This window comes from Centruroides vittatus, unplaced genomic scaffold, assembly GCF_030686945.1.
Source record: "Centruroides vittatus isolate TY-2023 unplaced genomic scaffold, ASM3068694v2 contig_120, whole genome shotgun sequence".
In the NCBI taxonomy this organism is placed as follows: domain Eukaryota; kingdom Metazoa; phylum Arthropoda; class Arachnida; order Scorpiones; family Buthidae; genus Centruroides; species Centruroides vittatus.
The window spans coordinates 662,522-689,837 of record NW_027120768.1 but is presented as its reverse complement, the minus strand read 5'-3'; the positions used below and the strand labels follow the sequence as shown (position 1 = coordinate 689,837).

The 27,316-nt window shown below is 29.3% G+C and overlaps 1 protein-coding gene across 3 annotated transcripts; it reads left to right on the top strand.

Annotated features, from left to right (window-relative positions):
- Window positions 1–4,232: 4,232 nt before the first annotated feature.
- Window positions 4,233–26,965, top strand: LOC136984492 (aquaporin-9-like). 3 transcript variants are annotated; one of them, XM_067281495.1, is made up of 9 exons: window positions 4,233–4,391; window positions 8,811–8,937; window positions 11,806–11,943; window positions 13,368–13,486; window positions 13,570–13,787; window positions 13,855–14,000; window positions 20,365–20,448; window positions 24,539–24,616; window positions 26,345–26,965. In XM_067281495.1, the coding sequence occupies exons 1-8, from the start codon at window positions 4,293–4,295 to the stop codon at window positions 24,574–24,576; spliced, it is 969 nt and encodes a 322-aa protein (XP_067137596.1). In that variant the 5' UTR covers window positions 4,233–4,292; the 3' UTR covers window positions 24,577–24,616; window positions 26,345–26,965. The 3 variants fall into 3 exon arrangements, with proteins under 3 accessions (XP_067137596.1, XP_067137602.1, XP_067137611.1); XM_067281501.1 differs by lacking the exon at window positions 24,539–24,616; XM_067281510.1 differs by lacking the exons at window positions 20,365–20,448; window positions 24,539–24,616 and having other exon boundaries at window positions 4,234–4,391.
- Window positions 26,966–27,316: the final 351 nt, after the last annotated feature.

The window sequence follows — 27,316 nt, the reverse complement described above, 5'->3', positions numbered from 1 at the left end:
GTCATATGATGATGGGTAAACACAGCATCATCCTTTCTTTCTTCTGTCTCTATAAAAGTCATATGATGATGGGTAAACACAGCATCATTCTTTCTTCTGCCTCTATAAAAGTCATATAATGATAGGTAAACACAGCATCATCCTTTCTTTCTTCTGTCTCTATAAAAGTCATATGATGATGGGTAAACACAGCATCATCCTTTCTTTCTTCTGCCTCTATAAAAGTCATATAATGATAGGTAAACACAGCATCATCCTTTCTTCTGCCTCTATAAAAGTCATATAATGATAGGTAAACACAGCATCATCCTTTCTTTCTTCTGTCTCTATAAAAATCATATGATGATGGGTAAACACAGCATCATCCTTTCTTCTGCCTCTATAAAAGTCATATGATGATGGGTAAACACTGCATCATCCTTTCTTCTGCCTCTATAAAAGTCATATGATGATGGATAAACACAGCATCATCTTTTCTTTCTTCTTCCTCTAGAAAATAGCACCGATGATGCATAACAGAACGAGATTTGTTTATTATAAACGCGCACTTGGAAAAATACACAAGAATAAAACATAATAACGTCATTCCGAGTGTCTTCTGCTGTTTCTCACCTGTCACGCGCCGTTGTCTGTCTCCAGTGTTATTCTGCGTGTCTTCTACACTCTTTCTGTGTTTTGCGTCATCATTACATATTCAGAAAGACACGCAAAAACAAAAATCACGTACAGTGACAATATTAAATGTATTGTATAACACAATAATAATAATAATAATTTAAAACACTTTCCTTATTAAATAACGCGACAGACTCAGAAGATAAGTTACAAAATTACAATTTTTAAGTCAAATTAAACAAAAAAAAAATAATTAAACTAAATGAATTAAATGGAATCAAATTTTTGTATTAGTGTCATTTTTCTTTATGAAAGAACAATGAAATCATTTATATCGACTAATCATTTTTTATTCAATTGAACTGATGATCAAATAAACGTGACCCTCGATCGGATAATTGATAAGAAAAATAGAATAACATCTTTCTTGGTTATATATTATAACAATTCATAACCATTTAAGTGTATATTAAATGATAAAAAATGATGAATGAAGACCTTCTACTTTCATTTCTTCTCCTTCTAAATACAATTCTATTCTGTGTTAACAGACTCTTGTGCAATTTACCATTATAAAAGATTTCTATGGGCATTTTTGTACATTATTTTTATATTTCAAGGCATTTTTTTTTTAACTTGGTATGCCTGTTTTTAATGAAGAATCTCTAGCTTTGTAGCGTACTTTTTGTATACGTACAAACATAAATCTCATCTACAGGTATTAAAATTGAATAATTTGTATATAAAATCTCATAAATTTAATATTTGCAGCTATAAAAAGTAGTTACTTATGCCTTATCCTGTATAATTTACACGAGTCTTTCTTTATCTAGATATCTTCATTGTAGTATATAAAGGAAGAGTAAACATTTATCAGAGAGGTTACTGCTGTAAATAACGATAAGATATCTTTAAAATAATATTAAATATAAAAAAATTACAAGTTGATAAGCTGTAGTATCTTTATATAGTGATAATTTCCATAATTTATACGGATTTTTTTACATGGAATGCCATATTTTCCACGTGTTGTATTTACTTGTACTTAAATAGAATGGTTTATTTATTTATAATTATATATCTTGAGGTTTAAGTAGGTTGTTTTGCATAATTTCATACAAAATGCGAGCTTGTAAACCACTAAAAAACCTCACCGAGATTCTAAGAAGTGTGTTCCACTTGCATATGACACATTACCTTTCATCTAAAGTGAAAGAATATATTTGTTTTTCTTACAAAGAAATTCAACCTCAACATCTGCAAATTTTATTGCTCAAGTAGCACATTTAAATTTTAAAAAGACAGCATGACGAAAAGCATAGCAATAGCTAACGACAAATGACATATACGCATACGTCATTAACTACGTGGCCTGGTACGGGCCTATAAAATAATTAATTTAAAAATGTCTAATTCATATAGATTTTATATTAATACATCAATCGAAGGCCACATTTATGAAGTATTTTGTGTAATTATTTTATTTATATTCCTTAATTATTTTTAAAGTTACAGCAAAAAATATTCTGAACATACGCAAGTTTTAAAAATGGAAGGTCAATGAACTGTGCCTTACTCTAATTTAAAATATAAAAAAATTTTTGAACTTGTGATATAGTTAATCTTTTTATGCTATTTTCTACACATTTCAGGCATTTTATGCCCATAAAAGTTACATAAAATAAGACTTTTGGCGTCACAAAAACGGTTGAAAAATATTTAAAATAGTCGCGATTTATCGTCATTTAAAATAAGAAAACGTGGAAAAATCCTTAAATCTTGGATATATTTAAAATTTTTATTCTATTTTCTACACATTTCATTCCCTTTAAGCCCATTAAAATTATATAAAATAAAGAAAAAACCTTAAATCCGACGACATGTTTAACATATATATGCCATAATTAACACATTTCCAGCATTTTATGTACGTGTGAATTATCCAAATTGCAACTTTTACAGCCTGAAAATCGCTTAAACTCTTAAAACGATCGATCTTGCTGAAAATTACGCTTGATTATTTAGCATATTAAACTAACATCAGATGATAATTTATAGCTTATAAGTCGCCTACAACCTTGATACTACTACAGTAGCAATATATATATATAAACACAATAAATTGCATCCACTTACAAGCTGTTTAGACTGATAGAACAATAACAATTTGTCATGATTACTATAAACTAAGTGAATGAAACTATCAAATTGATACTATAATAGTAGCATAATAAGATAACTTGATAATTGGAATTTTATTTCAAAGATAGCAGGTCACTAACATAGTTGCAAACCAGTTAAAAATGGGGGACGTTATTGATCTTTATTTTATTTTTAACCCGTTAAAATAGTCAAAAATCCCTTTTGAATATTTATAAGATCGTGCAACTTGTTATTATTATTAATATTATTCGCCAAACTAGTTTTAGTTAGTGTAATTTTTCATTATTTTCTTCTTTAATCGTGGATTTTAGGGTCTATTCGATAACATGCCCTGTTTTAAATTAATTTTTGCGGGATTTTTATTCGAAAATTTAAATTTTTAACGTTTTTTTAAACGTATTTTGACGCTTTGTTGATGTATATACGTCATCAAAGAAGGCCAATTACGTAACGAGAAACAAACCTGACCTTTGAAGTTTGAAAAAAAAATTGAAATTTCTTTAGAATTAAATTTATATCAGTTTGATGTTTTTAATGTAAATTAATATTTTTTAAACATTTTATAAGATTAAAATTTCGTCAGAAATGTCAAAGAACATTAAATTGTAATTAATGAAAGTAGATATGACGTCACTCATTACGATGACGTTGATTTTATTTTGATGTCACAAATTATATAAAAGTTAAAATATTCGGGAAAATTTATACACTACTTTTTATCTTATAAATATATTAGTCTTGAAGATAATAATAAAACTTATGTAAAACTTTAATTTACTATTTTAAGTTTAATATAATTATAATTATATTATTTTCAAAATTTAAAATATTTATTTAATATAAATATTAATTAAATCATTTTAAATATTAAAATATAAATATAATGAATTATTTTGCAGTAATTTTTAAAAACAATTTTTAAGAATGGCATTTTAATTGATGTCTTAGAGAGCATGTTATGTCATACGTAATAAAAATGATATTTTGAATCTATTTAAATGATTAATATGTCATTTTATTATTTATTATTATTATTCTTAGATAATAAGACATTTAAATCATGTATTCAATATTATTAACTGAAATGTGACAGACGAATTTTAGATCGTAAACTCGTGACGTCACGGATAATAAAACAAAATGTTTTAATATATTTAATGGATTTAATCTTTAAACGTATTTTAATATTCCAATAAGATACCAAAATATAATTTATTTATAAATTAGTAAAAATTTGTAATAATAATAAAAAAAAGTTTTATAAAATGATCTATTATGTAAATTACTTTCTTTTTAATATCTATTTGATTATAAAATTATCGTAATATTTATGTTATTTATGTAATTTAGTTATTAACGTAAGATTTTAAAAAGTAATTTAAACTTTATTCAGCATAAATAAAAAAATTTTTTTTGATTGAACAGGAATGATGTCACTGGTTTATAGTAAAAGCAGAGGGCGCTGAATTTCAGTCGCAGAACGTCGTCTGCCTGGAAGAAAGCGAGTTTAAGAGATGGCGAAACCAATTTATCCGTTTTTTAGGATTTTCAGGACGAAAAATATTTATATTAGAGAATTTTTAGCCGAATTCCTCGGAACGTTCGTCCTAATTGTAAGTATGATTAATTTTTTTTTACATTTTACTTTAAGTTTTACGTAAATTTATATTTAAAAAAGTGTAAATTTCATTCGACCTTATAAACCACATGTTAAAATTGAACAATTTATTCAAATTTAAAAATTTGAAACTAACAACGTGATTGGTTGGATTTATACGCTGGTGTTTTAATAGATTAATATATTTTTAATTCTTCAATTCGTTTTATTTTCTTATCTGTTTCGCGTTATTATTTCTTATAGATAAGAAACCAAAGGAAATTACGTCCTGCATGCGGCAATTAGAATAAGTTTTTAAAAGTATTTTATAGGATAATTAAAAGACAAAAACTAATTTACCAGTGTATATGGAATATCTTCCTTATTTCTCAGGAAATTCTGCTAGATTTTAGGGTGATTGATACCTGCAGGGTAAGTGCTTGTATGGAGGTAACGCCTTCGGATGGGATTTTCACCTCCGAACTAACTTCTGCACTTAAAAACTTCACTTGATGACTCTTCCGAGCGGATAAAAACAAATTTCATTTAAGAAAATTCTACTTTTAACGCGAAATTATTAATATACGAGTTAATTAACTTAAAATTGGCTTGGTAAAACGTGTAGACGGAGGCGATACAGTGAATTTTCTTTAACGTGTTGAAGAATCTTCCCCTTAAAACACGCGAAAATGAATTTAAATATTAAAAAAAATCTGTCCGAGTGTCTTCGGTGTATTTCTCCTGTTTATTTTATGATCGATAATTTTGTCTGTGAAGATCATCGAGTGACCTCTAAGATTAGCTCGAGGGCCTAATTTTTTGTATCTTCCTTTTTATAATTATTATTTTAATATAAGGAAATTTATTAATAAATCGATACACCATTGTAACCTTGAAATCATTGATGTGTTTAGCCGATTACACAATTCCTGTTCTATTTATGACCTATTATTGTTTTGTATGAGGGTGAAGGAAGTCGGTTTCTTACTATAATAGTTGATTCTTTGTGTGAAATCTGTGCTGCCATCTGTTTAATTATAACCAAACTAATTCTGTGTCTTCTTGTATGTGTTCTTACTCAGCTGGCAATACTTCATAATTTAATCAGTTTTAATGTGTAAAAATTGAGTTTATGTACTAATTGATATGTTTAGATGAAATTTTACTTGGTATGTGTATGAAATTATTGAGGATAATTATAATTATTGTTTTTTTTTTTTTTTTTTTTCAGTTGGCCTTGATTTCTTTCCTCAATATTGTTTTCCATTCAGTTTCATTGAATGCCTGTATCATAAGTGTAGATTAATATATAGATATGCTGTTATCTTTGTCAATTTTATCTGTAAAATAGAATATTTAATGTGTATTATTTTATCTACAATTTTTATATCAATACTTATTAAAATCATGTTACAAAAAAGAAAGAAAAAAATAATAATAATACTAGAAATTTTGTTGAATCAGTAAATCAAACTATGAGTCATGCAGAAAATTACTTCAGTAAGTAACATGACATTTATCGATTTAGCTTAATTGTATTGTTATTCTTGCTGTTGTCGAGTTCACTATTACCGCTTGTAGTACACACAAAAACAAATCCATTGTGTGAACTATCAATCTAGTTTATGCCGTTCACGGCTGCTCTGTCGGGAAAACTGTGATAAAAATTTATTTAAATCTTAATGTTCCGATTTATTATCGCGAAATCTTTGCGGGATATTAACGGGTAAAATAAATATTTACTTTTGGTATCGAACTTGCTACAAGTTGATGTAATTCTAGTTGAGCCAAATCCTTCTTTGTGTTATAAAGACATTTTGTTGAGTTTGCCAGATGTAAATCTAATTGAAACTGCAGTTCTTGGAGAAAACTTGTTAGAAAACTAGTTTTTTGGCTCTGTGCCTGCTTCTATTGACTTCCGACGATGGGAGCGTAGCTGTCGAGTGGTTGAGTTTTCTTCTATTCTCACTCAGAAAAACAGAAAGCCAATTAAAACTGCTCTTAGACAGCAAATCTTTTAACTAAGATTCCATATTTGACTGTCATTAAGAATGTTTTATAAGAAATTTCTTATTCTAACATTGTAAAAAAATAAACTTATTAAATATTGGTGCATAATCCCTATACTTTTAGTGTTTGAATTTATTTGGTTAACATGCTCTAAATTATTCACAAATTATTAAATATTCACTTACATACTGAATGAAATATTGATTATTCCATTGTATATTTATGTGATGAGTAATTGGATTTTTCTATTGTACTACGTGAGTAATGAAAAAACCGATCAAAACCAACGTTTAAAATCAATTAGAACCTTTTTATTTAAAAGTATTTTATGAGGTACAAAACTAGATCGAGCGTAGTTTAACGTTCGCGGATTACGTTGCTTAGTGCCATAACAGCACAAACCTATGCTATTATTAATGAAATAATTTCTATATTTAAATTGTTTAATGTTGCAAAATAATGTAATTATATAGTTATGTAAATGATATATATTTAATTATATTTATGATACATTCATATATAATTATAGTCTCTACAGAACAAGTAATGTAATGAAGCTGTAATAAATTCTTCTGGCAAAGTAAGGTTGTTTGCAGATTAAAATTTAAGATAAAATTAATATATTACTTTCTAATTGTATAATATAAAAATTATGTAAGCATACTATATTATATGCGTGGTATAAAAGCATGAAATACATTTTGTAATAAAGCATACAAATCGACCAAGAAAAAGCATTTTGTTGGAAGCACAAATATTCCTTAACAATTTTTTAAAGTATTTTCGGACCAAACTGTCCGTTATTAAAGGGGGCCATGCTGCTAGACGAGGCAGAGAGGACACTGCCTCGGGTGCCAAATTGCAAGGTGTGCTAAACTAGTGTCATAATTTTTATAGGAATATAAGTACGTTGGCACCGTTCTGAAGTTTGCGTCAAGTGCCAAATTTATTTTGAACGGTCCCGATCATTCATGGAAACGCATAGCCACAAAACCAATTTTTGTTTCGAGAACTGTTCCTTTAAAGCAGTTTTGTTTTATGAAAAATTACCTCCACTTTTATCAGTGATTTATTAAATTATCCATAAAACACTCAGTTAGTTGCATAATGCAAGAGAGACATTGATTTTTAATATTGACTATAAAAAAACATACCAGTAAGTCGAGCAATAAAAAATATTAAATATCTTTATGCTATTCATATGTATGGTGATTCATTGTTTATTCTTAGACAATTCACATCAAATAATGCTTAATTTATTGTAAAAATGCCTGTTTTTTCCTTTAATTATATGAAATTGTTAGACTAATGAGAAATTTAAATAAATTAGATATATTGCAGTGATACTGTTGTCCGTATGTCTGTCATTCGTTAATCTTGAACAAAGTTAGATGAAAATCTAGCCAAGCATTGGATGTCACAATAAGGCTTCTCTGTGATTTAAAAATATTACAGGATTATTAGTGAATTAGATGTTAGAAAATTAAGAAAAAGTCTGTTATATATTAATAATTAGAAATGATATTGGAATTATGTAGCCAATGAAAATTCTAACTTAATTTTTTGTCTTGTTGAATGTTAAACAGTAGTAGTAATTATTATTACTTGAGTAAAAACTGTTAAAACAGTTCTTCAGAAATTGTTGAATAAATAAAACAATCGTATAAATTACTAGTACATTTACACACGTACACGTGCGAGTTATATTATTCATTATTTGTACAGACATTGTTTATACAGCATATGTAAGATAAATATATGTTTAACCTGTTCAAATAATGAATAATGACCTATCTTACTCATTTGTAAATATGTTTTTGAGCATTGATTACTTCTGCTTTAAATCGAGTCCCTAAATTGCAATCTTAAAGGCCCCACAAAATTAAAATTATTTACAAATATGTGACTATTGTTGAATAAACAGAGCATAGATTTTTTACTGAAAATGTCTCTCTTCCTCTGGTAGGAGGAAAGAGCCCAGTATCATGTCCCTCTGATATAAATAAGGTAAGGTCAATTATCAAAATCATGTTGAAGCTGTAACAAACCTTTCAACTTAAATTTTTTTTTGAGGATATGCCAATTCTGAATCCCAAGTTTGCCATCCAGTAGCAAGTTAAGTGGTTACTTGAGACAAGGACCACTGGTTTTTTTTGCTTGCCCAGCAGATGAAAGACTGGTTGTGGGTTTGTGCTTGACCAACAGTCTGGCTGTGTTGGATTTTGTGGGATGTTTTGCACATAACACCTAAATGGATGTTAAACGGTATTAAACAACAATGTTTTAGTATATAAAACTCAGTTATATAGGTGTTACACATGTGTAAAAACCTTTACGTTATTTTCTACATATATATAAGTACTTAACCTATTAATATATAATATAATTTTAAAATAATTTTATAATTGTTATATTTCTCTTCTAGTTATTTGGCGATGCTGCTTTTGCTCAGGATGTCTTAGCAGGCGGTGGAGTAAAAGATGTTTTTGCTATTGTTTTCGGCTGGGGGGTGGGAGTTATGTTGGGAGTGGCAATTGCAGGAGGAGTTACAGGTAAATTTTGCAGATTATTAATTAGTTAAAGGGAAAAATAAATGTACTGTACATTTTTTCTATTCTTTCACATTGTGTAATTTTAAAATAGTATATAATTATATTTAATTACTTTGAAGGTTGTATACAGTATACATCAGTTTTTAAAACACACATTTTATACTGCAAGATAAACATTTTAAAATATCTTAAGTGTTTTAATGGAGTGAGAAAATATTCAAAGTTTTTCGTAATCTATCCTGTTCCGTTAAAGTATTTGTTCGTCCATATTTTGTAAGGGAAACGGTGGTACATTACAACTTTGTGGGGGCCCAGGTGAATTTGAATTAGGGGGCCTCGTGTACAATGTTGACTTCAGACATTTTTCATATGGGGGAAATATTTTCTTACAAAAGACTGGTTTGGGGGGGCCCCTGCCGGTGTGGATCCCAGACAATCGCTCTTTTTCCCCCATAGGATAATGTGTCCCCAATTGAGTGAAATTTTTACTACAAAAACTGTTTCCTCTACGAAATTCCAATAGTGGAACATAGCTTTGTTTATCGGCACATTTATGAAATATTTAAATGTAGTTTTCAAAATATAGTCTTTATTGAGGAACTCCTTTTTGTTTATAGATCCTGTTTGTGACCCCACATAATGAAAGTCGAAGAGAGAGAACTGCACGCTTTGGCTTGCAGAATTAGTCAGTAATGTCACGTCATGTACTTTCTTCAGCTGTTAAAGACTAATTGTATGAGCCAAATCATGCAGTTTGCTTTTACTTTCTCATTGATTATCACCACTTGAGATCAATAATTGAGCAATAATTTACTTTATTTATAGATCCAATGTTAAATTAAATCAAAATTTTTTAATGTAATAAAGTTAAAACTATGCAATAAACAAGAATTGACAGTTTAACATTTAGTTATTGAAGTATAAATCATAGACCCTAGGGCCCTTAACTGCCACGACAATCTCCTTCCAATCAAGATAAATTACAAACTAAATTAATTACTATAAAATTTTACAGGAGTTAATATTAGCCTGTGGGAAATTTGATAATTTTAGTCATTTACTTTGTCAAAAAACAAAAGAAAATCTTCAAGTATTTAGTTTTTTTGTTTATATTCATTAAGTATATTACTGTTAAGTTTTTTTTACATAAAATGTCATATATATTTTATTAATAATAATGAAAAAAACTGTTAACAATGTTAAAATAGCTTTTAATGAGGAAGCAAAACACAACACATCAAAATATGCGAGTACTTTCGGTAGAATACAATATTGTCATCAATATTTTGCCAAAAATACTCGTCTGTTTTTGTGCACTGTGTGTGTTGTTTACTTGTTAAAAGCTGTTTTTAATCTCATCAGTAGAGTTTTCTCGTTATTGACATTACTGATGTATAATGCCACACTCGTATTATTACACTTTATTAGCTTTTCATTTAAATAGATCATGTAACACACAAATTATCTTTCTTTTTGAGAATAATTTTTTGATTTTTTTCATTCTAAAGATGATAAATTATATGTAAGTAGTTTGAAATTCTCAAATCTCAGTTTTTTAAATAAATTAGTGTATAAAATCATTTTAATATTTGTTCAGTGACATGTTATATTTGCTGTTAACATTAGTTATTTGGTTAGGAATATAAAGTTTAAGCTGGAAAAACTTTCGGTAAATGTTCTTTAATCATTTTAAAATAAATATTGTAACAGTCATTTTCCCGAATCACAAATCTTAGTATCGTGCTATCAATTAACATCGTAACATTTAATTGTATTAAATTAACTGATTTTAGTTCTGTTACGGCACAGTTATTTAAGCTCTAACGTATTTTGAAATTTCTATTGATTTTTCAAAGCAGATTTATCCAACGATACTATTTTCAGCTTTTTGTTTACATAATTTCCTACGGAATTATCACTTAAAAGTGTACAAAGCATTTCTTACAGGAATAAAGAATCATAGCTTGAAAATTCCATTCATTCTTAGGATGCATAATTTTTTTTAATCTATACCATTTAAAATGCAGGCTAGTCTGAACATCATGTGCAATTTCATACTTTTAATATTTATCTATCATAGTTTGTCATTAAACTATGCAGTAAATAACATTTGAGAGCATAACTTTTAAAGTTTTTACACGATTCTATCAATGTAGAACTAATTTTATTTCATTTACAGATCCATTAATTGACCCCCAAATGGTGATAATTGCCATTCATTTATAGAACATTAGCCATAATGAATGGTTTACTTCCTTCCTTCTAATGGCTATTGTGGACTAATTCCAAAAGCCAAAAATTCGATTTTTCTCTTAGTCACTAATGGAATTTGTAAATAAAATTAATGACTTTGAAAGTTGCACTCTCAAATGTTTTTTATTGCATAGTACCCGTATATAACTGTATAGTAAACTTGAAATGTAAAACAGCACACCAACATTGAGAAAATCTAGAATTTTATACTTTAAAGTTTTTTAAAATATTGGTGTATTTTCATTAAAAGTTGACTCGTACTTCTCTGCATACTTGGATAATTATTAAATTTGAGAATGTAAAATATTCCCAACTATTTGCTCGATATTAATCTAGAATCGCAATTAATTAAAATTTATAAATGCTTCCAGACACCCTACAAATTTCTAAGTTATTTGAATAAACATTCAGATATTTGCGAATTTTTCATGAAATTTATTAGCTTATAAATCCATTGGAAATTTGATTGCCAAACCCAATCATATTTTTTTTATTCTATTCTATAATCTAAGAAGCATGTTAAACATTTTCTTGAGTTAATTACGAAATATTAAATTTACTTTAGAAACAGTTCTTATTAAAATTTAAAATTAATATTTAATTTTTTTTTATTAGGAGGCCATCTAAATCCTGCTGTGAGTTTTGCTTTGGCAACTGTGAAGAAACTTTCCTGGAAGAAAGTTCCTATTTATATATTAGCCCAACATCTTGGAGGCTTTGTGGCTTCTGCTGTCTTGTTTGCAACATATTATGGTATATCTTTTTATCGTTTATTAACTTGTTTTTTAATCTCAAATAATTAAAATGAAATTTTTATTACAAAATATTAGTTTTTATCATAGTAACTGGTAGAAATTAAGTCGAACGTGTTAATTTATTTATTTGATCAGTCAATGTGTACATTACTTATCTACAGTTATTAAGAATTTTGCCAAACACACCAGTTACTTTCAGATCACAAGTTAAGCAACATGAAGATTCCCAGACAGTACACACCAGTTAGATATGACACAAAATTGGGATATACTATAGATTACTCCCTATGGAATTTCGTGTGTTTGGGTATATATCTGAACTCTGGACCGAGACGAGTTCAACGATACTCAACTTTTATTTTTCGTCTCCGGTCCAAAAGTAATCATACTTTTTTCCGGCAATCGCGCGATGATAGAGAGTCGCATCGCTCTCCGCTAAGTCAGCCTCGCTATCACGATCGGGAGTCCCGTCACTTGCCGTTAAAATTGCCTTTAGTAGACGTTTCCTTCCTTTTTTTACTTTGTTCAAGAACTACCGTGAATCGATCACTAGTTTAGCACATGGCGGCGTGTGGTGGCGCCCATACGAGAGGTCAGGCAGGCCGCCATGTTTGCTGCCATAAGTAACATTTACCGAAATGGCGATCGCGCGATGATCAGAAGTTGCGTCCCTCTCTCTGCTCTCATATCGCGTGTTTAATGCTCCGGGAGATGACCGTAGTCCGACGTCACGGTTTGCAGACTTTACCGCAAGATGGCAATACTAGCAACTACGGTGCCGTCTGCATGAGAGCATTGAAAAAGTATGGTAACTTAAAGTGTGAAAACTTTTTTATTTTTCGTCTCCGGTCCAAAAATAGGGTACCGTTGAACTCGTCTCGATCCTGAGTTCAAATATATAATCAAAGTCCTGAAATTCCATAGAGAGTAATCTATAGTACACCCCAAAATTGCCAGGTGAGGTTTCGTTACTCCATCTGGACTGCCAGATTCTGGTTGATTTCAAAGTCTAAATTAATGAAAATAAGCTAGTTGATGGTAAAGAAGAGCATCTGGCCATAAAACAAAACCAAAAAAGGAGTGCATGTATGTGTATAGTTTCATTTTATGGCCAGATGCTCTTCTTTGTCATCAATTAGTTTATTTTTGGTAATCCAGACTTTGAATCGGCCAGAGTCTGGTGGCTCAAGATGTAGTAACAAAGCTTCACCTGGCAACTTAGACTAAGTTCATGTATTATCTTTATAAGCACAAAGTTTATATCAGTATTTATCAGAGCACAGCTTTGATTTCTAATCGAAGTTAAAAATATAACAAAGCTTAAGAAGTAATACAAAATTCTTCCAGAAAGCCAATTATATGTAGTTGCTCTCGGAGGATAAATAACATCACTAAATTTTGTCTTATATTTTACAAAAATAGAGGGTGTTGCTCATTTGGATGGCGGAACAAGACAGGTTATTGGTCAGAATGCAACTGCACTCATATGGGCAACTTATCCCAAACCATTTGTATCTATTGGAACTTGTTTTCTCAACGAGGTAGCTATTACTAAGTTTAATCATAATTTCCAAATGACGATTCAGATATATCCTAATATTTTTCTAAACTAATTGACTCTTAGGTCGTCGGCACAGGCCTTCTGACAATGACAGCAGTTGCTATTATTGACAAAAAGAACTTAAACTTTGACGCAACAGGTATTGCAGTACTGTTGGGATTTATGATTACCGCAGTAGCAATGTGCTTTGGTTTTAATAATATGGCACCGTTGAATCCGGCAAGAGATTTTCCAACAAGGTTATTTACAGCCATAGCCGGTTATGGAGCAGAGCCGTTCACGTGAGTATCGCATTAGATTTGAATTAAGTATCCGTATTGATTTCTAACGTCACAATTTTTTGTTTAGACATCGGAATTATTGGTGGGTTGGAATCGTAGGGCCACACGTAGGTGGGGTCGTCGGCGTCTTTCTATACTATCTGTGTGTCGAATTACATTGGCCAGATGATAAACCGGACGATCACTTTGACGAAGAACTCAAAACTAGAAAAGGTGAGTTGCAGATTTAAATGAACATAACATTAAAAACCTTTCGTAAATAAATTCCAAAATGAAAAAGAACCTGCTATTTATAGAAATATTTTGAAATTACAAATCTGTTTCATATTTATGCTGTAATTAACTAAATTATTTCAGATTTTATGGATGCAAACTGATTAATTTGTTTAAATCTGTTATCGTGTAATTGCATAAATCAAATTTTTACTAGTAGTTTTAATGTGGTTTATCTTAAAAACATCTTGAATACAATTGACTTGCTATTCAGATGATATAGATCAAGCCTGGCCAACTTTCAGCAGGGTGTAATTAACTTAAATGACTTAAGAACACAAATGATCTTCACATCTGTTGTTCTATAAAAGCTTAATAACCTACCCTAATAAAATTATGCAGCTGAATGTACTTATATATATTTATTGCATGGTAATTAGCATTTCAGATTATCTTTTTTGTAAATAACATTAAAACATAAATTAAACCATGCCATTTATTTTATACCATAACAAAAGAAAATTCTCTTTCTCTCAAATCTATAAATTTAGCTCGTATTTTGTTTGCTCATTTTGCACTTAACTGAAATTGCTTACGGTGCAATAAAATAATTACTAAACTAACAATTTAACAATGACTGTCAACACAGCACTCCCTTATATCTTCCTTACATTATCTTATGAAATGTTACTAGTCCACAGCAAATAGTTAAGATGTGTGAAAAATTGAATTTAATATTACTATTAAAATTACTTTGTGTTTTAACAGACCACATTTTCTGTGATTGGCCAAAATGATGATCTGGATGATCGCAATAGACTTGTTGGCCATCCCCAATACAGTTTATTATTAAAACTTTAATGAAAATTATTCGAGTAGTTCTTTGTAACTAAATCATACTGAACAAGTCCCGAAAGGAAAATTCAAATTTTTTTATTCTTATGCCTGGTTATGTCTTGATTCTTCAGAGTTACACTAATATTTCTGTTGTCATGCTAATAGAAATTATATTTTCAGACCTAAACTTCACCTCATCCTTTTTTTTTATAAGAATTTTCTTATAAAAGCTTATTTTCTTTTTTGAAATTGTGTTTTGATGACATTGATTATAGAAGAAAGACATCATTACTCGATATTTATTAGGATATAATAATTTTCAGTTGGAGGATACTTTTTGTTCATAAATCTGTAAAGAAGGAATATGCAGATATTGAAACTAGACAAGTTTAATACCTTTTTATTAAAATTTTTAATTATTACAATACAAAACGAGAGATAATTTGAGGTTTATAATTGCAATTAACGTAAATAACACGTCGGACGATTGCTTAAATTTTAGCTGTGAATGTAGATGAATATGGTAATACTTGACTTCATAAAACTGAGCATGTAGTTAATGGAAACCATATTTAATTAGGAAGATGAGCAATTGCTCAACCATTGATGGTAATTAGTAAATAATTAGTACATAAAGCTTAATGTGAATGTATACATGAGTAAAATAGCAGGTAAAATTTTCATTTTGATCAGTTTTGATCCTACAGTAATTTAATAATTGCAAGCTTAAGTAGTTTTTTAACAGTTAAAACTTGTTACTTGAAACTTCAATACACACACACACTTTGAATACTTTGACACAAACACCTTATGTTTCATGTCAGTTACTTGAAACATTCGTCAATCCATATTTTTTTACGAAGATGACCTAATATAATTGTTTGTTCATTAAAATTTGTGTTTCTCAGTTGAAAATTATACATATCATTCATTTAAAGAAATCTTCTAAATTATAAAAGTTTCAAAAGTGTTTATTCTTTCAGCAGTATCTGACTTTAGTATGCTTATAGTCAACACTATAATATACACAGAAAATTCTTACTGGAAATTAATGTTTAAAAAATTTTGGGGCAATAATAGTTAATTTCCATAAAGTATAAAATATCTGTTTAAATATTTAAATATTTGTGTTGAAATGTTAGTTTCGAATATGTCTGGGCATTCAAAACTAGTATTAAGTGATATCAACCCTCTTCTTTTTTTACATAGATTTTTTACTTTGCTTTATTGCAAGCATAGCAATCTGATTTTATTAATGTTTCAAAAGTAAAATGTAGCATTATTCTATATGATTTATACATATAGAATAATGAAATTTTAAGAATATTCAGTATTGAAGTTACACACAATATATGTGCGTTTTTGTTAGATATTCTACAAACAATGGATTAAGTACAAATTTTCAGTAATTATTATTCTATAAGTATGCTGTCATAAAAGGTTAAATTTTAAGAGAGAATAATTTAGATAAATTCTTTTTCTTCGGATTATTATTATTTTGTAAAACTGATATGGATGAAAGTAATTCTGGGGAATGAATGATGTGCAATTTTCATATTAAGTTTATAGAGCATTTTTTGAAAGAAAATTTTCTAATCTAAAAATCTTACTTTTTATTTTTAGTATTATTGAAGTTATTCAAAGCAACATTTTATATACCTAGTTTACTGTACATAAAATTGTGTGATCTTCCAAAAACTTCTCATTGCAAAGTAATACATAAGCATATATTCTTAGACATAATGAAGTGTTAAGTTTTTACTTTACATCCTTGTCATTTGAATGTTTGACTGGCATTCAAAGCATTTAAAAATTGGAGCGAAAGTAAACTAATTCTGCAAGTCAAAGCAGTGTACTTTTTATCATCATTTGCAGTCGCCAACACAATTTTTAAGTAAATTACTTTTACATTAATGAAATTATTACATAAAAATCTTACTTTAGCTTTCAAATATTTACTGCAGTTTTTTTAACATTTATATATATTCAGTTATTGAAGTATAAAAGTGCACAAGGACTTCCCAACCATCCTGTATTTATACAACTGACAGATTAACAGAACGAATATTAAGTTTGTCTTTTGCCTCTCTAAATACATTACATTCAGCTGCAAAATATTCATTAAATACCTCAAATTATAAATAAGTTGAGGTATTTAAATTGTATGGTTGAGTAAATTTAGACATTATTTGATATAGTAGTATTCATTTCTATAGTATAATATAGGATTTATTATAAGTTAGAAAGGAAATTTTATTTCTTAAGTGTTTGAATGATATTCATTAGCAGGTATGAACAAATATTTAAAAAAATTATAGTAAGATCTTAAATTTACATTAAAAATCTATACACTTACATAATAATCATGAAAAATTCTCTCTAAACATTGAGTAAAAGCAGCTTAATTCCCTTAAATTATCAGAAATTGTTTTACATTTAAAATATATGTAAATGACGTTAAATAATTTCTAATAGAATATTCATATTTTTTTATAAGGATGTTAAAGTTGTACAGGTTGACCCTACTGATTTTCCAGTACTTTAGGTTCTAAGACCTGCTGAGATTATCAATCATCAGACCAAGGTCATGTCAGATGTACAGTACTTCTCGGACTACTAATTATGCAGGTTTCCTGTTTCTAAACGTTAGAAATTTAACACCGAATGTTTCGATTTAATTTACTATAGTCTGTAATAATTTCCTTTCTAACAGTAAAAAGTGGTCTTTACTGTCTTATAATTTAGATAAATTGCAAAACATTCCCAAATCTAGTTTTAAATATAATTTAATCTAGAGTTTGTACTACTAAAAATTAATTTTAATTAATATTAAACTTTACAGATATTAAACATACCAACAACTTGGTTGAAAAGTTATCTGTTGTTTAAATTAACAATTTTTCGTATAATAATCGCAGTTTTTTTTATCATTGGAAATACTTGAAATGTGTTAATAACTTGGCAGGAGTGAGGGATTATTTCTTAATCTTAATGAAAATCTGATACAAAACAAACTAAAGTAATTGTCAAATTGAATAGCCAATTAATTAATGAATTGTTTAAAATTGATTGTCATCTCATCCGATTTGATTTATTATAAAATTATATTTCCTGATAAATTCAATACTTATTAGAGCTGACAATTAGAGCTGTTCAATATATTAAGTGGTCCGAAAATATATATTTTATAATGATTTGTTGCATCGAGATAACTGCAGCTCTCACGAAGATATTCTATGATTCGGTCACTTCCGTCGAAGCAACTGATTATGAATGACATGTAACTGTTCCTAGTATTCGGTTAACTGAATTTCTGCCATTTGGTATTTTAAGTGTGAATATAAGCTGCTATTTTATAAATTTAATGTGAAAATTTAGCATTTATATATGCAATACACTTATAAAATATTTATAAAGAAGTGAATAAAGTGTTCTCTGAATAGAGTAGTTTGTCACACATCAGGTTGATTCAAAAGTTCCCGGACACAAGATAAAAAGCTCTATTGATATTAAAATGCAAAGACACTGTCATTCCTTGGATCAAAACCATTGCTAACAATTGCTATTTCATCTTTTTGTAAATTGGTGGATTCCTTGGCGATGCCACTTGGTTTCGATACCAAAACTCACGAACCCCATTTTTGACATCATGCACCATATTGAAGGAACGTCCTCGCAGAACATGTGCTGACGATCGTCAGCACATGTTCTGCGCTGCACAGAACAGAACAGCACAGAAGAGGTGAAAATCTGATGAAGAGTGGTCAGGGCTGTATGCTAGGTAAGGCAAAACTTTGATTCTCTTCAGCTACTTTAACATTTCTTGGACCACTCTGAAATGGTGTGCCAGAACATTATCATGCTAAAACAGCATATGCTTTCGATTAAGTAATGCTTGATAGTGAATGTGCAGGACTTTAAACACTCTTTCCAGTTGCTTGGCATAAAGGTTGCCGGCCATTAGGAATCAGTTTCCAATGTACTGAACCATCCCAAATTCTGCCAATAGTCATCTAGACCGAGGCTTGTCTACAAGGCTGGTGTTTCCAGAATTGAAGCAGCAGGACCATTCAGTTGCAGTAGTCTTATTTATTCTTTTTTGAAAAGTTTCTCTAATGCTACCCTTGTCTCCGGTAATGATGCAACATGCCTCAAATGACGAGTTTTTATAGTAGTACATGCTATAAGTACAGTACATGTCTTTTGATAATGATGCAAATATACAAACTCGTTTGCATTTACAGTAGTTTTGTCAGTGCTAGAGTGTTTTCACAAAAGTGTTGTCAGTGTGTGGGAACTTCTGAATCACCCTGATACTTTACATCATAATGAATGATCGATAGAGTAGGCAATTTAGCATTCTTTAACATGCTTATAATTTGTATTGCAATAACTATTTAGGCATTCCAGGTACTCAAATTTATGCATTAAATATCTAATTGTCTTCTGCGAGTATTACCAATGGAGAATTCTGTATAATTGTACAGAGACACTTACTTAAATATGTGTTCGTGTGATAAGATTGCAATTATTATTTAATGCAAAGTGTGCAAAAATAATCTTTTCTATTTAATATTTAATAATTGCGCACACATTGTTTGATTTGCTGTTAAAACAACATTAATAGGATGATGTATTCTTCATTTACTCTATAAATACATAAGCGCAGTCTCAAAACATTGTATGTATAGTTTCGAGATAAATTTTAGTTAGATTTCCACAATACAAAAAATGATAACTTATTCTTTTTATATTTTAAAGATGTCGTTTAAACTTTTGCTTAGTTTGTAGCAAAAATATGTGTTGATTTTATCATGGTCGTCATCATAGGAGTAATGAATTTTCTATATACACCAACCATGAAAAATCTTGTGTAAGAAGTACAAAATGACAAATTTACCAGACTATTTCACTTTGAAACTGTAGAAGATTGTGTGTTTCAGCATTTCTTGGATCCAAATATCGGTAGCAAGTACGGATCCAATTTTATCGGGCAATACTCAAAAACTGTTGTTGTTACTTCGACTCGTTTGGATTGGTGTCTTCACAATAAATGTTTTGGACCAAATATTGATTAGGAAATCTTTGGTAAGTTCATATTGCGATATGCTCATCCCACTTTCAATCTTTCATCTGTTACTATGTGGTCTTTACGTCTATTTTGGCAGTAAAATTATTGCACTCTAATCTTCTGGAGCGTCATTTAGCAGCTTTATTTAATTTTGGCAGTAACACCTTTTGTTTTAGAAGCACGGTAGAACTTGCCGAAAGCATTAGTTTCCCTAAAATTGGTATATTAATTGTAATAATTCAGAATAAATTGTATGACTTAATCAGCTTCTGCTGTAGTTAAATCTATAAAAGGTCAATTACTTTTTTAATTTTCAGCAAAATAATTTTCTTCTGTACGTATACTTTTTTTAAATTAATGCATTCTCAAATCTTTGCTTAATCTCAATTTAGTATTTATTTTAGAGATTTAACATCGAAATTCCTTAAAATAAACTTTTTTGCGCTTTTTTTTTAGACGAGGAACAGGCTTACATTGTAAACCAAGATCATGTCAACAATCATGCAAAAGAACAAGATGATGCAACGGATGGGGTTAAAGGTAATTATAAGAATAGTTAACTCAAAATGAGTAGTGCACAATTTAACTTTGCAATTTTGAAGTGTAAGAAATTGCAAATATTCACGTTTATACTATTTTCCAATATATACAAGAAAGGATATGAAGCTTTAAGAGATCAACAATATGGCTGAAGATACCAGAATTTTAAGGATCAAATTTTAAAAAGATTCTGCATCCACCATAGTTCTTTCAAACTGATTATGCTGGATTTTTGAAATCTTATCATTTCATACACTTATGTTTATTTCCAATTTTCCCATAGTTTCCCAGTTTGGAGCAATCTGTAGCTATAACCAATAAGTGAATTGAGATCAAAATTTACATAGTGTATGCAGGGGCTGCAGAAACAAAGCAAAACACTAAATAACGAAAACCAATAAAGTGAAATTTTAATCTGTTATTTTAAACAAATCACGGATTCAGATTCTTGTCATTTTCACTGTTATTTTAAACAGTGAAAACAACAAGAATCTGAATCTGTGATTTCTAGTTGTGCCATTTAAAGAATGTAATTTATGACAGAAGAGTTGCAACTTTGGTAGATTTAAAGGATCATATTACAGTGCGTATGTGAAGCATCACTGGAGAGCAATTGCTATCAGCTATGAACACAGTTAATTGCCTTAAATTTTCATCTCAACGATGATATGCAGATTGGCACATTCCTTACGATGGTAAACAGCTTCCTCAGAAGGGTATGTTTGCAGATCTTTTTGCAAAATCCTTTTCTTTCATCCTTCAATGCCAAAATTAAGATTAATCACCCTCGTCCATCGGTGACCAGACATAAAAACTACCGAATGCTTGTAGTCAGTCGTGGGTTCGCACCAGATCACCGGGTTGGCCATGTGGAGTTTTGTGGGTTTTCTTCATTTGTCTAATGCCTAAATGGAGGCCAGTTTCCCATAGAAACATCAATGTATTTGTAATGTATATTTTTAATGTTTTGAAATTACATTTAAACTGTTGAACAAATTGATTTTTAAGTAATTTATTACAGAAAAATTACAAAAATTTATGATCAAGCAATTTTTTTATTCTTTTTACTAGATACTACACATTACATATCACATTATAAACCAACTGAAACACACTGAAAAAATTTGAATTTTTGAAAATTCAATATAATTTTTGTATCTGAATGAAGTTTTGAATTTAATGTCTAACATTCTTACCAAAAATTTAATGAAATGAGAACAGAACTGTTATAAAGTTTTCTCTGCACACACTTCTGTAGTTTTAATTGTAAATTTTGAAATATAGCTTGCTTGGAACAAATACTGTGTTTCTAATTGTCCCATCACAAATAAGTCTTATTTGCACTGTTTGTTTACATTTTAGTAAACTTAGCATTTTTTGATTTTCATACTGATTATTTCTGTAATACTATGGCCATATAATTCAAGTATTTACATAATAGTGGTGATTAGATATAACATCTAAGAGATGTATACTGTAATTAGTACTGATTTTTCATGATATAAATCTTCCATCACATACAAATTTGGAATATTTTGAGAGAGATTTCTTTAAACATTAAAAGAAACTGTTTTATATTCTTTAACACACAATCTCATTAATTAATGAAATATTTGACACACTTCTTTTTTTTTTTTTTTTTTTTGAAAACCTTTTTGATAGAAATATTTAAATTTTCAACTGAGTGTGTTATAGACTAAGTGAAGTATTCAAGAAGATAGCAATAAACATTAATTTGTGGCTGTACTAGATTCAATTGACTTAAATAATTTTACAGAAATTAATTTAAATGCTATGTAAAAGTGGAATAAATTATTGTAATAAACCTGTAAATTGTGTTGTTTTAAAATAGATTTTTCGACATATTAACATATATTTATACTGTGCATGAATATAAAATACGAGTTAGTTTGATAATTTTTATAATATACAAACAAACCTGTTTTTATGCGGGGGATAGGGACCGCATAAAAGAAAATGCCTAAAAAAAAAATCGCGCGAAACTTCACGAGTGGCTATAAAAAATAGTTTTCGCAACACAATTTAAAAAAATATTTTTTTTTATGCGGTGAATAGGGACCGCATAAAAAAAGTCTCGCGTAGAAAATAACTCGAAACCGTACGAAATAACTAGGAATTGCTTTTTTAACTCCTTGAGCCTTTTTCTGCAACACCTAATGGGGAAAAAAATCCTCTAAGAATTTTAATTTTTATATTAATTAATTATTTCCACTTAAATACGAATCTAACATTAAAAAGATAAAAATAATCGGTAAATAATGATTTTATTTGATAAATATAGCTGCAGGAAGTGTTATTTCATTTAACAAGGCGTGAAATTTCACACCCGCAGTCTAAAGCTGGAGGGGAGCTAACTTACCGCATCTGTTCAAATATAACATAATATTTATGGTTTTTATGCTATTAAAATAAGAGGGGACCGAAATAAAACGTACGAGAAAAAATTTTACTGGATAAAAAGTGAAAAAACCTGCTGATGTCATAGAAAACAACCAAATAGTTTTTAAAAATTTTACAGGAGTCAATTATGTTCCAATTTGATTGAAATTTTCATCTACCGCACAAAAAAAATCGCACAGAAAAAGACCGCACAAAAACAGGTTTGACTGTAATATATAAAAACAAAAATGTTAAAATAGATTTAAGGAGTCAAATTTACTTTGAGATAAGATGCTTTTACGAAACTGCAACATCTGTCATGCATGCCTTTGAACTGAATAAGAAAATTGCAAGAGTGTTCTAAAGCCATTTGAATATTTAAAAGAAATTTGAACAAATATTATTTAATTTGTTCCATATGATTTGTATATGTGCAGCAAAAATAAGGAATAAATTGTATGACAGCTTACGTAGATCAATTTTTAAAAAAGGAAAAAATATTTGGCCGTTGAAGCTAATTTTCAAACAGTCTTAGAAGACTTGCTAAGTAATTATTCAATTCAAAACAATCTTCCAGACGGCCAAATGACCAAGCAGTTGAGGTGGCAGCTTGGTGAGGTGGCTCAAACAAGAGGTAAAAATAGAAATGTAGAATCTGATGAGACATCCTAGTCTTAAACATTTTATCCAAAAGTGAAATAAATTTCGCTCCTTAAATCTCTGACTCTCTCTGGTTTATTAATAGTGTTAGAATTCAATAGGTACTAATATTTTGTAACTATGAAATATTTTCATAATACAAATCATCTTAAATCTGAAGACTTATTGGAGAAGTAAATTTTGAATTAAAATTTATTCCTCCAATGTCTTTAGTTTGTTCAGTTTTTTTAATATAATTAGATACTTATTTTTAAGCATTGAAGTGTTATCAATAACCCATTTAAACTGTAATCACATTTCAGATTTCTGATGATTTCTTTAAAGTTGGCAATTGAGCATTTGTCTAGACTTTAGTACCAAGCTGATTCAATCGATGAATAATATTGCTCACTTAATAACATCCAATCTATTTGCATAATTCTATCACTTTGGCACTGAAGACTAACAGATTTGTTTTTTATTCATTATGAATAATTGTATCTACTAAAAATTCTTTGTTGTTCTAGTTTATGCAACATTGTTTATAATAATCTTGAATGAAAGTAAAGCAAGGTTTACACTGTCATACAAACTACTGTGAACAAAAGAAACACAAATCAAAGCCAATTGCTGTTTGCGGTACAGTACAATGTAAACAGCAATTGGCTTTGATTTGTATTTGTTTTTGTTCATAGTAGTTTGTGAACCTTGCTTTAATATCCAAACCACTGTCATACAATCTCCAAGCATTGTAATCCAGAAAATAATATATATTGGAGAACTCAGGAATTGGTGCTCTGCATTGTAGCAAAGTAGTTTCAAGACTTTGGCCAGTCATGAGCATTCCTGGTCATCAGTGATGCTCACAAAAGTACATGGGACTTATTGTTTTAGCTGACTTTTCCAGTAAAGTAGCATTTTATACATAAAGAATTTATGGAAGATACAATTTGAGTTTGTAATATATATGTTAGATACTTTTTACAGTAATATCTGGATAATACAATATTTGAACATTTCACTCTGTGTAATTTTCATTTGTCACACGCAGCTAATATTGAAAGTAAGGACCAGTCGCCTAGGGATTAAACGTGTGCTTCAAACCAAGAAATCGCTATCGGTATAATTGGTATGATGATAAAATTCTAATTGTGTTCCTCAAAAGCAATGTAGTGTTATGCTTCCATAAGTCTAAGATTGTGATGCTAATTGTTAAGCTTACGTGCGCTGTTTGTATTCATTTTGCCTACATCATTTTTGTTTTATTAGCATATAGTTAAAAATTAAATATTTTATAAAATAACTAAAAACTATTTGTAATGTCATGCTATTGAAACAATAGTGTATCCTAAACCAAAATGGAGACAATGCAAGTAATGAAGGGTGTTACTTTATGTAAGAAGAACAATTCAAGATGCAGAAGTTAAGTTTTCTGATGATTTTTCCCATATATACACATGCTTATTTTGCAGTATATTTTGAAATTTCAGTTTATTTTGTTAAATTATTTGGGTTTCAATCATGAAGAAATCACTTTAGCACTTATGCTTAAATGTTTTTGTTACACACAGTTCTTTCTATACGTTACATGATTATTCAACATGGAATCAATGTAATTTAAGCATCTTAATGTTGCTTATGAGTAAGATTGTATGATACAATAATACTGTGACAGGTTACTTCTACACAGCAGTTAGTGAGAACTTACAAGTTGAATTACATTAAGATATTTCTATATGTTGTTTTTCTTAGATGCAAATCCAATTTAAATTTATGCTATTCATACCATTTAGAGAGTTGTTTAATATGACAGCTTTTTCTTTATTGAGATACATCAGAATTGATTCTTGAACATAAATTACACTGCAACGTCAGCTGCAGCCATCTTGGTACTTTAAACAGTTGTTTCCTCTCTGTACCCACTCCAGATCTGACTGTAGTGTATTTCTGACCATTGCAATGCCTTGTTTTATGTTAAAACAAAGCATTGCAATGGCTGGAGGCCAGTGTTGTTACAATGAAACTTTGTTTTTGATTATTCACATCAAAGAACTTCAACCAAATGAAAAAAAACACTATAATAGAAAAATATTTATTTAATTAACACTTATCCGTGCGTTCAGAAGTAATCTCTCCACGAATCTCTCGCACTCATCTACAAATATTCCTATGGGCCGCTCTACATAGTAATACTGATGCGGGGTTATGATTCATTTTCTAAATTTATACTTATAACGTCGCGAACATCGCATCGTTCAAGTTGCTCGAGTGGGAAAGTTATTACAATTCAATAGTGTTTTATAAAACGTTAAAAAGGGTAACACTAGGTGTGACTTGGGGTGACACCACGATATCTGCACCGGGTGTCACCCATGCTAGCTGCAGCACATAATATAGGTTACTTTAAACAGTTGTTTCCTCTCTGTACCCACTCCAGATCTGACTGTAGTGTATTTCTGACCATTGCAATGCCTTGTTTTATGTTAAAACAAAGCATTGCAATGGCTGGAGGCCAGTGTTGTTACAATGAAACTTTGTTTTTGATTATTCACATCAAAGAACTTCAACCAAATGAAAGTAAATAATGCATCTATAATAGAAAAATATTGGTTCCATGTTGAATTAAACACTTATTTTACATCATTTTTGCACTTCATTTTATAAGTTGTACACTGTCTTATATGGAAACCATCTTCGCCTCCTGCAGAATGAAAAGTTTCCAGCCACACCGGCCCAATTTTGTCCGCTTGATGTCTTGTCTATTTTGCTATTATGTTAACTATTGTTTGTTTTAATGTTACATTTTCACAGCAAAAGTTATTTTTCACTGATTAATTATAAAATTTTTCTATTTTAGTGGTGAACGAGACTTCTCCGCTGGCAGAAACATGAAGACAAAGTAGTTTAAACATAGTGTGCGCTCAGCTATCAATGTTTTATGCTTTTTTTATACAAAAGAAAAACAAAAAAGTTTATATATATTTAGTAAGTTTTAATGATATAAAAGAATATATTAAATGTAATTTTTTTTTTATTTAAATATATATATATTATACACTAAATACTTTGCTTAAAATTGTGCTTTTAAGTGTTTTTAAACAAATATATTGCTTTATATTATACCTGTGAACTGTTTTAAAGACTCTACTCATTCAAAAATTCATGTTAAAGTTACAAAATGGTGCCAAATTTAATGTTTTAGTAGTATGCAGGGGTGGCACCGTCATCTTTACAAGACAAAAACTGCATTTTTCTATCAGAAAAAGAAGGGTTTTTAATAAAGCGTGATATAAAATATATTTTAAATTTTATTAGAGAAATGTGCATAAATATACACATATGCAAATTAGCAACATTAATTGCACTCTTTTTAATCAACATTAAAATAAACTTGCTGTTTTAAGATCTGTAATTGGTATATATGTATGTTATATAGTTGGTATTTTTAATTATTTTTGAATAAATTTGTCATGTATAAGCCATTGTCATGTTTCAATACATGTGTACACAGTTACTAATACAAAACACCAGATGGCGCTAGGTTACATTCAAAATCCGCCATGTTGTGGATCTAGTACTTCGAATGTATGTTACACTTGCAATATTGGGTTTATTTGTAACGAAACAAATCGTACATCCTGCACAATGAAGTCATTTAGGGCACAGCTTGAGTAGGTAAATCCATATTGCGCCCTAATTTAATAGGAAATAAAACTGGGGAAAGGTTTATTTATACACTTTACTATTGTTTCATCAACAGAATTTATTAAATGTAGAAACAATAGGAAATAATACTTTTTCTAGTGTGCTCAACATTCAACCATGCTTG

Bases quoted from the DNA above. Each gene is read 5' to 3' on its own strand.
- LOC136984492 (XM_067281495.1), top strand. From the start codon at position 4,293: ATGGCGAAACCAATTTATCCGTTTTTTAGGATTTTCAGGACGAAAAAT. The intron at 8,938-11,805 runs GTAAATTTTGCA...TTTTTTTATTAG, and splicing joins AATTGCAGGAGGAGTTACAG to GAGGCCATCTAAATCCTGCT. The intron at 11,944-13,367 runs GTATATCTTTTT...TTACAAAAATAG, and splicing joins CTTGTTTGCAACATATTATG to AGGGTGTTGCTCATTTGGAT.